At 42.4% G+C, this 12,217-nt stretch overlaps 2 protein-coding genes across 5 annotated transcripts in view; one reads left to right on the top strand and one right to left on the bottom strand.

Moving 5' to 3' along the window:
* Window positions 1-2,021, top strand: part of RFC1 (replication factor C subunit 1) — a 65,373-nt gene extending 63,352 nt beyond the window's left edge. For both annotated transcript variants that reach the window (XM_060246271.1, XM_060246270.1), the window contains 2 exons: window positions 696-884; window positions 1,533-2,021. In XM_060246271.1, the coding sequence (XP_060102254.1) occupies window positions 696-884; window positions 1,533-1,613 (270 nt within the window). In that variant the 3' untranslated portion in view covers window positions 1,614-2,021. The remainder of the gene's footprint in view (window positions 1-695; window positions 885-1,532) is intronic.
* Window positions 1-12,217, bottom strand: part of WDR19 (WD repeat domain 19) — a 370,238-nt gene that overhangs the window by 312,528 nt on the left and 45,493 nt on the right. For 2 of the 3 annotated variants that reach the window (XM_060246266.1, XM_060246268.1), the window contains exons 32-36: window positions 11,012-11,162; window positions 6,507-6,630; window positions 5,632-5,708; window positions 4,126-4,247; window positions 3,008-3,301 (exon numbers count right to left, since the gene is read on the bottom strand). In XM_060246266.1, coding sequence (XP_060102249.1) covers window positions 4,139-4,247; window positions 5,632-5,708; window positions 6,507-6,630; window positions 11,012-11,162 — 461 coding nt within the window. In that variant the 3' untranslated portion in view covers window positions 3,008-3,301; window positions 4,126-4,138. Of the gene's footprint in view, window positions 1-3,007; window positions 3,302-4,125; window positions 4,248-5,631; window positions 5,709-6,506; window positions 6,631-11,011; window positions 11,163-12,217 lie in introns of those variants that run through there. The other variant, XM_060246267.1, reaches the window with a different exon arrangement.

Here is a 12,217-nt window from a genome sequence, read left to right as displayed (position 1 = left end):
AGAGTTGTCCTTGAAAAGGCAGCGGCTGTAAAATCTCTCTTAGCCCCACCTACCTCACAGGATGTCTGTTGTAGCGGAGGAGGTAAAGGAGGTTGTGGCCGATTGAGACTGAGATTCAGAGTATAGGGCGGGATATAAATCCAATATCATCATCATCTTTTGTGGCTAGAGACTGAGTTCCTAGATGAATCACTTTTATTTTTGTGAGACAATCTCCACATCAGCATACCTGCTATAGAGCCTGGGCCCTGATATCAGGCACTGACCAGGCCTGTTGGGCCCATCCATTGCCTCATGTGTGCTGGTGTGGCCTGGAACTCACCTGTGTGTGCATGTGTACTGAGTTAAGGGAAGCTGTCTTCAGGGATGCTAGTTTGCCCTTACTAATTCTCTCTGAAAAATCTCAAGGAACCTTAGGGAACACCGTCTGGAAACCATGGTTCAAACATTATTTCATTTATACCCTGCCTTGCTTACATTGTTCTCTGGACCTACATTTTGTCTTCACATCAACCCAGAGAGGTAGGTTAGGCTGAGACTATGTGACTGGCCCAAGGACACCCAATGAGCTTCTATGGCAGAGTGGAGACTCGAACCTGAGTCTCCTGGATACTAGTCTGACACTCTGACCATTGCGCCACACTGGCCAAAGTGAAATTTTATTTCCATATGCATTTTGTTTTCGCCCCGAACAGGTTAAATCGGCTTTCACACGGACCTATAACAAAGAAGCGCATCTCACGCCCTATTCACTGCACATAGTAAAGAAGGCAAAGCGACAAGCAGAGTCTTCTCAGGATACAGAACTGAATGAAGAACTGGAGGCTGATGAAGTCCAGTCTGAGGATGAGCAAGAGACTATTGAAAATGATGCCATGATTAAGGTAATATTTTCTACTAATGGTGCAGTTAATGCAGCAACTCTAGGGAGCAGCTTTATCATTGAGCATTTGAGCTGTGTGCTTTCATTTATTAGCTTAATTGTTGTAGACTGTTAAAATGGCTTCTTTGAAATGTTGGTGGACTTGCAGGAGATGACTGGTGTGAAAACTGAGAGACAGCTTTCGAGCATATTCTGCACCACTTCCTCCAATTCTTCCAGTACATTTTACTGTAGAAAGTGCTCTGGGAATGATGGAAAACCCTTTGACATTCATAACATGTGACTGAGTAGGAAATGGCAGGAGGCCAGCATCCAGTCTAATGCATCTTCCCTCCCCAGCCCCCACCAAGGCCATACACTCACCCACAGCAAATTTCTAGTGCCTGGTGTATTTCTCCTCACAGCCGGCCTTATTATTAGTATGCAGGTGTGTATGTGTGTGTGTGTGTATTCCAGAAGTTGGTGGTTTAATAATGAAGTTCACATGCTACTATTATGGGTTGGCCTACTCATCACTGGTTCTCTTTTTACCTTAGCTTCTGGGGAAGTTGTGGATTAGGGTGGTGTTTTGCAATCAAATATATAGTTCAAAAGTTGGCAGTTTGTTATAATGGCTATTTATATACATGATTTTTTACCTCTCCTGCAGAAGGCAAAGTCTGCCAAGCAGCCAAAAGTGGAAAGAGCCGAAAAAACAAAAAAGGGAAACATAAAGAAGAAATCTAAATGAATTATTCATTTCTGACTAATAATACTGACTAGCTGCTCAAACTTTGCTGTCATGTTTACTTTAGGCAGAGATGAAGACGAAAGGCTAAAATCCATGGGTTGGAAAAGCCCCTTAGACAGTGTTTGTCCTGTTTTACTACTACAGTACAAAAAGATACACACATGAGCCTAAAGAGGACTAACAACAATTTATTTCTGCCTATTGGTGTAAAGACTCAGCAACAAGGGGGCGCACTGCCCACTTGTGTTTCATTTTTGCAGAGATCGTGGTATTTTTAAAATAACCATTATGTTGTCAGATCTTGTATATAGTATATAATAACAGATGACAAATTACGTGTTCCTTTTGTACATGATGAATGTGCAGCAGTATGTAAAGTTGCAATAAAAATTAGTTTCGTATTTTAAACAGTTTTTCTAGCAGCTGAACTTTATTTCTCATGCTCATTGCCTAATACTACAGAATTTGAGGCATTCTTTACACACAATTCTGTGTACCCATGTAGGGGCAGACCACATCCTATGCTATGAGGTGGAAAAGCTGTTTTCTGGGAAGAACTTCAGATCTTGTTCTAGGTTTCCTGTTCACAAGCAGGTGCTAAAATTTCCTGGTGTCCATATTTCAGTATGTTCAGAATTTTCAGGGCAAATGTCCCCCCCCCCCCCAGAGCACCCCTGCATTTGGTACTTGGGTCTGTCGAACATGCTCCAGATATCTAATGCGGCCACAGCTAGTTCTGCTGAAAAAGCAAACATTAAAGGACATAATCTTTTTATTTCCCCAGGTGTTTTTTCTTTTGTCTTCCCAGCGTGTTTTCCCACCCTGATTATTAGTGAAAAATTAGAGGTCAAAGGATCCCTGGGAATCCTTTCTATTTTTCTATTTCTATTTCTATTTTTAGGGAGGGAAGGGTCTTTTCTAATGGTGCTATTTGCCCTGGGATTTTCTGACTAAAGGTGATTTCCACATTCAGTGGCAGTCACCTTGTGAACACCAGTGCTGAAACGTTCCATTGAGGGGAGATCTTTGCTTGCATGGTCTGTTTGTTGCTTGGCTCACTGTAGAACTGAGGCTTAGAAACCATTCTTGTTTCAAATGGCCCATTCTGAAGTTGGAAACCACATGCCACTGATTCCAACACCATCCTCTCATCTAAACTTACCTAGCAGAGGCAATCATTTCCTCTTTTGTACCTGGAACCGCTGAAAAGGATATGTGGTGAAACCCTGGGGTTACCACAGCTCCTGGCCATCCTATGGATCACTCAGGTGCTTTAAATATCCTTGCTGAGGTGGAGAACATCTAAAGGGGAAGGGTGTTTGATTTGTAATGTAATCCCATATATAAACTTTCAAACAAGGTATGAACTTCAGCAACTTCACTAAGACTTGCCATTTAGCATTCAAATTTTTATTGTAAACAGAAAAGGCTATGGTACAAATGTTCTATCAAAATATAAATATTTACAGGTTCAGAATCAGAACAGTTCTGGTAACTATAAAAATCTTTTAAGAGCAGTACCAACTGGATTCAAAACCTTGACCCATCCTTAAATATTGCAGCACTTGTGTGTCCAATGTCTTCTGAAAATATACACAATTGTATTGATTCAGAAGGGTTAGGTAATTTTCATTATGTTCACAGTAGACAAAATCCATTTTCTGGCTTGTATAATGTTGCATCTAAATCTGCAGAGGTACAAAAACATAAAATACCTGGTCTCAAACTGCTTTACAGTCTCCCACATTCCAGGAGTTGGGAAAACAGGAGTAAGGGATGAAAGCTGCTGTATTGTAGACATAATCTGTTTTAAAATAAGACAATTGGCTCTAGCCTCCTATTAAACTCCTCTCACTTACTGAATATGCCACAAAATTATACTTTAAAAATATGGGTGAATCTGGCCTCCTTAATATAACAATTCCTATATTTCTAAGAAATTATTTCATCACGGGATGGAAAAAACACGTTAATTGGGTGCTTTCACACACTAAATAACATGCTTTCAATCCACTTTGCAACTGGATTTTGCTGCGTGAGATGGCAAAATCCAGTTGTTAACATGTCACTGAAGTGGATTGGAAGTGCATTATTTAGCTTGTGTGAAAGTGCTGATTCTCAACAGGCATGGGGATGACAGCACACTTGAGAGAGACTGGGGAAAATTTTACAATAGGATCTGCTTGGCTGGACTGGCTGTTAAACCAGTTTAAGTTCTCTGATTAGTTAAAGACTAATCACAGCAGCCAAATCCTGGGCTTTTGTTACTCAGTACTGCTTAAACTGTACAAGTTAGAATTTTATTCTAGTGACAGTGTTGAGGTTTGAGATAGATATGTTTGGCTGATGTCGCAAAGCTTATGGGAGGAGAGGAGGAAAGTGTTAACAATAAAATATGCATTTCCCTGACTTGGCACTGGCAGAGAAACCAGAGGCCCTCTGGATCATTATCTTAATTATTTCTAACAGGTTAGAATAGCTCTAAAATTACAGTGAAAGTCAAAATACTTACTTGACTATGATAATTATTCTACTTCCAGCTTGAGGTACGGTGTACAGTCAACTATTTTCATAAGGCTGGCAATATTAACTTTTTCTGAACACATTGGACACGTGCTTTCATTCTGTAACAAGCTGTTCAAAGATAATTGAAATCACATTAATGGCTGTTAGAATCACACTTAAACCATTACAAATGTGTGTTTTGGCTTCTTTGATTTCACGTCAGAAGGATAAGACTTCTACCAAGGGGTCAACTTGCTTGAAATCTGTGCACTAGGTTCACATGCAAAATGTTTTTCCATTAGCTTTTTTGGTATGAGCACAGAATAAAACCTTTATACATTTTGTTCTTTTGGCTGAGAGACGTTTCTGTATTACTCTCCCCATGAGCTGGCCACATCAAGCTCATGGTATGAAAATCCTGAGAACTAGAAATTGGTAAGCTCTGCCTCAGCACCACACGGACATGCAGTAAGGGATATTTCCTGGCTGATCCAGAGCAAACTACTACAGTTGGTGGCGGACTACTACAGAGAACGTGGCATCTGTGGGAATGCTTCGGTAAACTCCCTGATGCAGACCCAAGGAGGAAAAGAAGTGGAACCTACAACCAGGGACCCAAGGAGGAAAAGAAGTGGAACCTACAACCAGGGACCCTAACAGAATCTACCTAGTCATATTAGTACCCTAAAATGAACTCCAGAGAATCCTGCGGACTGCACTGCATATGAAGGAGCACAATGTGTATGGTAACCCCCACTGCTTGCTTTCAGTTTTAAGAGGGGATTAGGGTAAAAGGTTCAGAAACTGCTTTGTCATTTAATATCTCTTCTGTACACTGAGTAGTGCTGATAGGTTTCCTATTATAATTTCTGAGTTAAAGTAGTGCTTTCAGTGGGAAGAAACTGTTAAACATGCAAATGTCTCCTATTCTCCCCCCAAACCTCTTCCCCTTGATATCTGTCCTTGTTTCCCAGGGCTTGGTTGTGCTAACAGGGCAGAGGCAAAACAAAAATGATGTGGCATAAAGGCATGGGACCTGGACTGATCACATGCGTTGTGCTAACCAGTTGTAACTGTTTACAAAGACCCACCTTCCCCCAAACCTTCAGTTTTGTCCTCACTGTAATATGATAAACGAATGTTGTGATGATGGAAGTGTTTGGCAGTGATTAGCTGAGTTGCCCTAAAGTCAAAATGAGGCAAAGTACACACATTTCCCCCCTAGCGACTACTGACTGGTTCTCTAGAGAGGCAGGAGAGGCAGACGGGACCAGGGCAGGCAAAATCCATTCTGCTAGAAAACACACTTGCATCAGAGAAAGCATCCTTCTGCCAAAAGGAAGTACCTCCATTAGAAGAGCAAAGGAAAGCTGAAGTTCACATATGTGACAGTTACAAATGTTTGGCTGCAGAACTCTAGGTCACATTGAATTGATCTAGCCCCTACTGTGCTTTGATGATAGTGAAAAGTATCCTTGCCATTTAGATTAGGCTGAAAAGGACCCACACTTACTTTCTGAACTCTGAAAATAGGGCAGGGAAGTCACAGTGGGGACACATAGTCCAGTCGCCTTTCACCATATGTCGGCCCTAGATGAAACACAGTGATTAAACTTGGAAATAGTGCTTCCTTGTGAACACACAACAACAACACACACAACAACACACACACACAATATACATCGTGAAGAAATTAACTGCCAAAATTAGATATCATTTACAATTAGACATCTTTTATGTGTGAACATGAAATTCATGGAGCAAGATCTATGGTATCAATAATGTCATGGTTTGGGCACACAAAACAAAATGTGAATCAACACCTGGTTTGGCTTAGTATATCAACACTTGTTCTTGGTACATAGGTATACATACATATTGGTGACTACTAAAGAAGGCCAGTAGAGGCCAAAACACTGTGATTGTGGTCTTGTTTGTAGGTCATCAGCTTTGAGATATCCATATGTATTATACATTATACACTGAGAACGGAGTCCAGTGGCTCAGTCTAAGGGCTAAATTCAAGGCCTATATTTTTAACTTGTATTTTAAGCACACTGTAGAATAAACTGATTTATTTTAATTCATTTTGTATTGTTTCTGCTCAACCTTCGTGGTGCCTAACACAACACATTGCCAGAGGCTCTGGAATCCAAACTACTGACATGTCACTGGTAAGAAAAGCCTCAGGTGCCAGAATAAAACCATTAATGTGTAATGTTTGAAAGCAGGAATGCAGGAAAAAGTGGTTGAGTAACTCAAAACTAAAAGTGGAAAATTACTTAAAAACAAAACTATAAGCAAACAATTTATCAGGTACTTTCCAAGAAATATAAGATGAGGGAGACTTAATTAGATCTTCCCAGCAGGATTTCACTTGGGACTTACTGTAGCAATGCAGTAGGGAAGGTTGTTTTTACAGCCAGGACAGAGTAGCTCACATTCAGGTAGCAAGAATTCACAGTAGGGGCATGGTGTGGTTGGCTCTTCTATTTCTGAGGTGTCAGGTCGTCTAGCAACAGAATGGAAGAAATCTATTAAGAAATAAAAGACTGCTAGGTCTTCTGTCTAATAAAGTAGCAACACTGTTTTTCTTGTCTGAAGAAGCACTAAGCACAGGTATACATTCATTCCATCACTTGCCTCTGAGTGACTCTTCAAAGCAATCCTCGATTCTGAGAAGGCCTGCTTGCAAACTGATTTTCAGCAGTTGGTCATTTTCCTGCTGTAAACAGACAGTTAAATTTGGTGGTCTATCTCTTCCCTTTATGGAAGGATGTGGCACATCAATGCTGTGCAAGCTTAGTGGCATTGATCTGGTGGCAGCTTCAGGATAGGCCTACAAGGATGCCAAAATGCTCAGAAGTTATTTCCCAGCGTTTTGACAGCTGCAACTCTGGAAGCAATTTGTAAGTTGCTTATAATCCTCTTGCTGTCCCAATGAACATTCAGCAAATGGACCTTGCAACAATCTTCCAGATTCACAGCTCGGCCACAAAATCTCTAGGTGGTGCTCAGCCTCAGCCCTGCCCTCTCTGACTCAGTTATGTGGAGACGAGCAACCCATTTCTAGTTCAGATCAATTTTATTCCTGTGCAGCCATGACAACCAGGGGTAACTCTTCACTGTCTTGGGCTTTAGATCAATGAATAAATCAAACTTTTAATGTGGCAGAAGGAATGGCTGTCCTCATTCGTGCATGTTAAAGGCAGCTGAATTCTGTTGAGGAATGCTGTCATGACCCTGGGCCTAGTGAGGCCTATAAGAACATAAGAGAAGCCATGTTGGATCAGGGCAATGGCCCATCTAGTCCAACACTCTGTGTCACACAGTGGCCAAATACACACACACTGTGGCTAATAGCCACTGATGGACCTCTGTTCCATATTTTTATCTAACTCCCTCATGAAGCTGGCTATGCTTGTAGTCACCACCACCTCCTGTGGCAGTGAATTCCTCATGTAAATCACCCTTTGGGTGAAGAAGTACTTCCTTCTATCCATTTTAACCCGACTGCTCAGCAATTTCATTGAATGCCCACGAGTTCTTGTATTGTGAGAAAGGAAGAAAAGGACTTCTTTCTCAACTTTCTCCACCCCATGCATAATCTAGTAAACCTCTATCATGCCACCCCGCAGTCGATGTTTCTCCAAGCTAAAGAGCCCCAAGTGTTTTAACCTTTCTTCATAGGGAAAGTGTTCCAAAACTTTAATAATTCTAGTTGCCTTTTTCTGCACTTTTCCCAATGCTATAATATCCTTTTTGAGGTGCGGTGACCAGAATTGTACACAGTATTCCAAATGAGACCGCACCATCGATTTATACAGGGGCATTATGATACTGGCTGATTTATTTTCAGTTCCCTTCCTAATAATTCCCAGCATGGTGTTGGCCTTTTTTATTGCAATCGCACACTGTCTTGACATTTTCAGTGAGTTATCTACCACGACCCTCTTGGTCAGTCTCTGCCAGTTCACACCCCATCAACTTGTATTTGTAGCTAGGATTCTTGGCCCCAATGTGCATTACTTTGCACTTGGCCATACTGAACCTCATCTGCCATGTTGACACCCACTCACCCGGCCTCAACAGATCCCTTTGGAGTGCCTCACAATCCTCTCTGGTTCTCACCACCCCGAACAATTTAGTGTCATCTGCAAACCTGGCCACTTCACTGCTTACTCCCAACTCCAAATCATTTATGAACAAGGTAAAGAGCATGGGACCCAGTACTGAGCCCTGTGGCACCCCACTGCTTAACGTTCTCCACTGCGAAGACTGCCCATTTATACTCACTCTCTGCTTCCTATTAATTAGCCAGTTTTTGATCCACAAGAGGACCTGTCCTTTTACTCCATGACTCTCGAGCTTACTAAGGAGCCTTTGATGAGGAACTTTATCAAAAGCTTTCTGGAAGTCAAGGTAAACAACATCTATTGGGTCTCCTTTGTCCACATGTTTGTTCATCCTCTCAAAGAACTGTAACAGGTTAGTGAGGCAAGATCTTCCCTTACAGAACCCATGCTGAGTCTTCCTCAATAACTTGTGTTCATCAATGTGCCTACTCATTCTGTCCTTGATAATGGTTTCTACCAACTTTCCTGGTATTGAAGTCAGACTGACTGGCCTGTAATTTCCCGGATCTCCTCTGGATCCTTTTTAAAGATGGGGGTGACATTTGCTACCTTCCAGTCCTCAGGAATGGAGGCAAGATTACACATTTTTGTCAGGAGATCCACAAGTTCAACTTTGAGTTCTTTCAGAACTCTTGGATGTATGCCATCCGGACCTGGTGACTTATTAGATTTTAATTTGTCTATCAGTTGTAGGACCTCCTCTTTTGTCACCTAAATCTGACTCAGGTCTTTCAACACCCCTTTCAAAATAAGTGGTCCTGGAGCGGGCAAACACTTCTCATCTTCCACAGTGAAGACGGAGGCAAAAAATGCATTCAGCTTCTCAGCCATTTCCCTATCCTCCATCAGTAATCCTTTTACCCCTTGGTCATCCAAGGGCCCCATTGCCTCCCTGGCTGGTTTCCTGCTTCTAATATAGAAGAAGAAGAAGAAGACATTGGATTTATATTCCGCACTCCACTCAAGAGTCTCAGAGCGGCTCACAATCTCCTTTATCTCCCTCCCCCACAACAGACACCCTGTGAGGTGGGTGGGGCTGAGAGGGCTCTCACAGCAGCTGCCCTTTCAAGGAGAACCTCTGCCAGAACTATGGCTGACCCAAGGCCATGCCAGCAGGTGCAAGTGGAGGAGTGGGGAATCAAACCCGGTTCTCCCAGATAAGAGTCCGCACACGTAACCACTACACCAAACTGGCTCTCTTGAAGAAATTTTTATTGTTGGTCTTTATTTTTTTTGCAATATGCTCCTCATAGTCCCTTTTTGCCCGCCTGAGCATGGTCTTGCATTTGATTTGCCACAGCCTGTGTTCCCTTTTATTAATCTCACTTGGACTAGCTTTCCACCGCTTAAAGGAGTCCTTCTTACCTTTTACAGTTTCCATTACTTTGTTTGTTAACCATGCAGGTCTTTTCTTATACCTGTTTGTGCCTTTCCTAACTTGTGGTATATATTTTATCTGAGCTTCTAGGATTGTAGTTTTAAATAGCCTCCAAGCTTCCCCCAAAGGTTTTGACTGTATTTACGTTTCCTTTCAGTTTCCTCCTCACATGCCTCCTCATCTCAGAGAATTTACCCCTTTTAAAGTTAAACGTGATTGTGCTGGTCTTTTGGGGCAACTCTCTCACCAACAAATGGTGAAATCAATAATGTTATGGTCACTGCTCCCAAGCGGTGTGATCACTTTTACATCTCTCACCAAGTCTTGAGCATTACTGAGGACCAAATCCAGGATTGCCCCACCCCTGGTAGGTTCTGTGACCATCTGCTCCATAGCACAGTCATTGAGAGCATCTAGAAACTCAATCTCTTTCTCTCGACCTAAACATATTGACCCAATCAATCTGCAGATAGTTAAAGTCACCTATTACGACACAGTTTTTATATTTAGCTGCTATCTTTAATCCTTCCATCATATTATAATCGTCCTCTATCTTTTGATTTAGTGGGCGATAACAAACTCCCATAGTTAAAATTTCCTTTTGGGCCCTCTATTTCAACCCAAAGCATTTCTAGAAGGGAATCTAATTCTCTGACCTCAGTCTCCAGAGAAGCTTGCCTAGGAGTTACTACAGAAAGCCCACATCTCCCAGGATCCCCTCTGCCCCTCTGATTGATTGGCAAGGTTTAGGAGGGAAACTGGCCCAGATAGGGGTGGCATAAAAGGGCCTAGCACAGATAGGGTGTGTTCTTTCCTGAAGAGCCTGCAGGCAGGAAGGTTCTCTGTCTGGAGAGGCTGCAGACAGAGGAGTATTCTCTGGAACAGGCAGTAGGAAGAGATCCCTCATACCAAGGAGATGGTGAGTTTTGGTATTAGAGCAGAGAATGTCTAGCTAAATGCATCAGGGCTGCTGTTTATTTGCACCAACCTATAGCACTAAATGTTTATCACCCACTTATTGTTTTAGAACACTAATAATAAACTTCTTTTTGTTGTTGCACTGCCTGGGTCCTCATGTCTCCTTGGTCACAGTTAAGAGGCATTTACTAATAAGGGGGTGGTTGGGGGTTTTGGGCTTTCCCATGCAGACCCTTACCAGAGTGGTAGCAGCCAGTAGAAGGCCCTCCCAGGCCCCTGCTGTGTGACAAATGCACTCCTTTAATTCTGTGTGTTCTGAACCCTCTGCCCCCCTCAGCCTCATAAGTCCTGGACGGTGGCAATTAAGGGCACTGCCTCAACTGCCCGTTCTTTATATTGGGCAAATCTCACACACAACAATGCATCTCCAAGGCCTAGTTAAGTAAAGCGGCGGAGCTCACCTGACCATGGCTTCAATCTTCTTTTTATACCTCTGATCAATTTTATTCCGGTACTCTGGTCTCATCAACATTGCAGCAAAACCAAACGCTGACTTTTTCAGTCCTGCTCTATGACATTCGATCACAGTGGAGGTCAGGATGGGGACAATGTCTGCAAGGGAAACCAGGCCTTCAATGGTTAGGAAAGGTTCGTTATGGGCTTTGTTTCCACCTTATTGTCAAGAGGTTCCTGGGCTTTACAGAGAGCTGCTAATGTTCTTCCTAAATTACAACATGATAATGTTCATTATAGAAACAAAACACAACATCTGGCATTAGGCAGTCATGGATATTCCTGATGGACGACTTGTCAGAGATAGGCCCAGTGGTGACTACTGGAAAAAACTACCGACACAAACCAGTTTTGTAGGGCCACATGGTTCAGTGATGCAAATAGTGGGCATTATTAGATCACCCCCTGCATCATCCAGCAAACTGGAAGTCAAGCTGAGCAGCCCTCACTGTGCTACAAGCCAGCATGATTACAGCCACGCATTTCAGTGATGCAAATAATGGTATTATTACTTCACCCATTCCATCATCCAGCAAACTTGAAGTCAAGCTGAGCAGCCCTCGCTGTGCTACAAGCCAGCATGAGAGAGCCACACAGTTCAGTGATGCAAATAGATGGTGGTAACAACTGGGGATAGACTTATTTCCATCTAGCCTTTTAAACCTCCAGGGACCATCAGGCACTGTCTGATTATATAAGACATTTCTTAGATTATTAATTATTCTCCTTTTCTCACTACCGGTTCAGAGCTCTGAATTTCAGTACTATTGTTTTTAGGAAGTTATAAGCAAAACCTAGCAATGCCCCATTTAGCGTCTTGCTAAGCTAAGAAGGAGGGGACGGCAAAAGATGAGATGGCTGGACAGTTTTACTGATGTAACAAACCTGAATTTGAGCAAACTTCGGAGGATGGTGGAAGACTGGCATGACTTTGTCCATGGGGTTGCAAAGAGTCAGACTCAACTGTTCGACTGAACAACAACAAAAGCAACGCCCTCAAATGATTCATATATAGGAGGAAGGTTAAAAAGTTATATAAAGAAAGGAATGTCAAAGAACTGGCATCTTCCTTAGCGAACATAAGAGAAGCCATGTTGAATTAGGCCAATGGCCCATCCAGTCCAACATTCTGTGTCACACAGTGGCCAAAAAAC

This window comes from Heteronotia binoei, chromosome 9 (genome assembly GCF_032191835.1).
Source record: "Heteronotia binoei isolate CCM8104 ecotype False Entrance Well chromosome 9, APGP_CSIRO_Hbin_v1, whole genome shotgun sequence".
NCBI classification, from domain to species: domain Eukaryota; kingdom Metazoa; phylum Chordata; class Lepidosauria; order Squamata; family Gekkonidae; genus Heteronotia; species Heteronotia binoei.
Note: the sequence above shows the minus strand (reverse complement) of the source record. Positions and strands in the feature narration are given on the sequence as shown.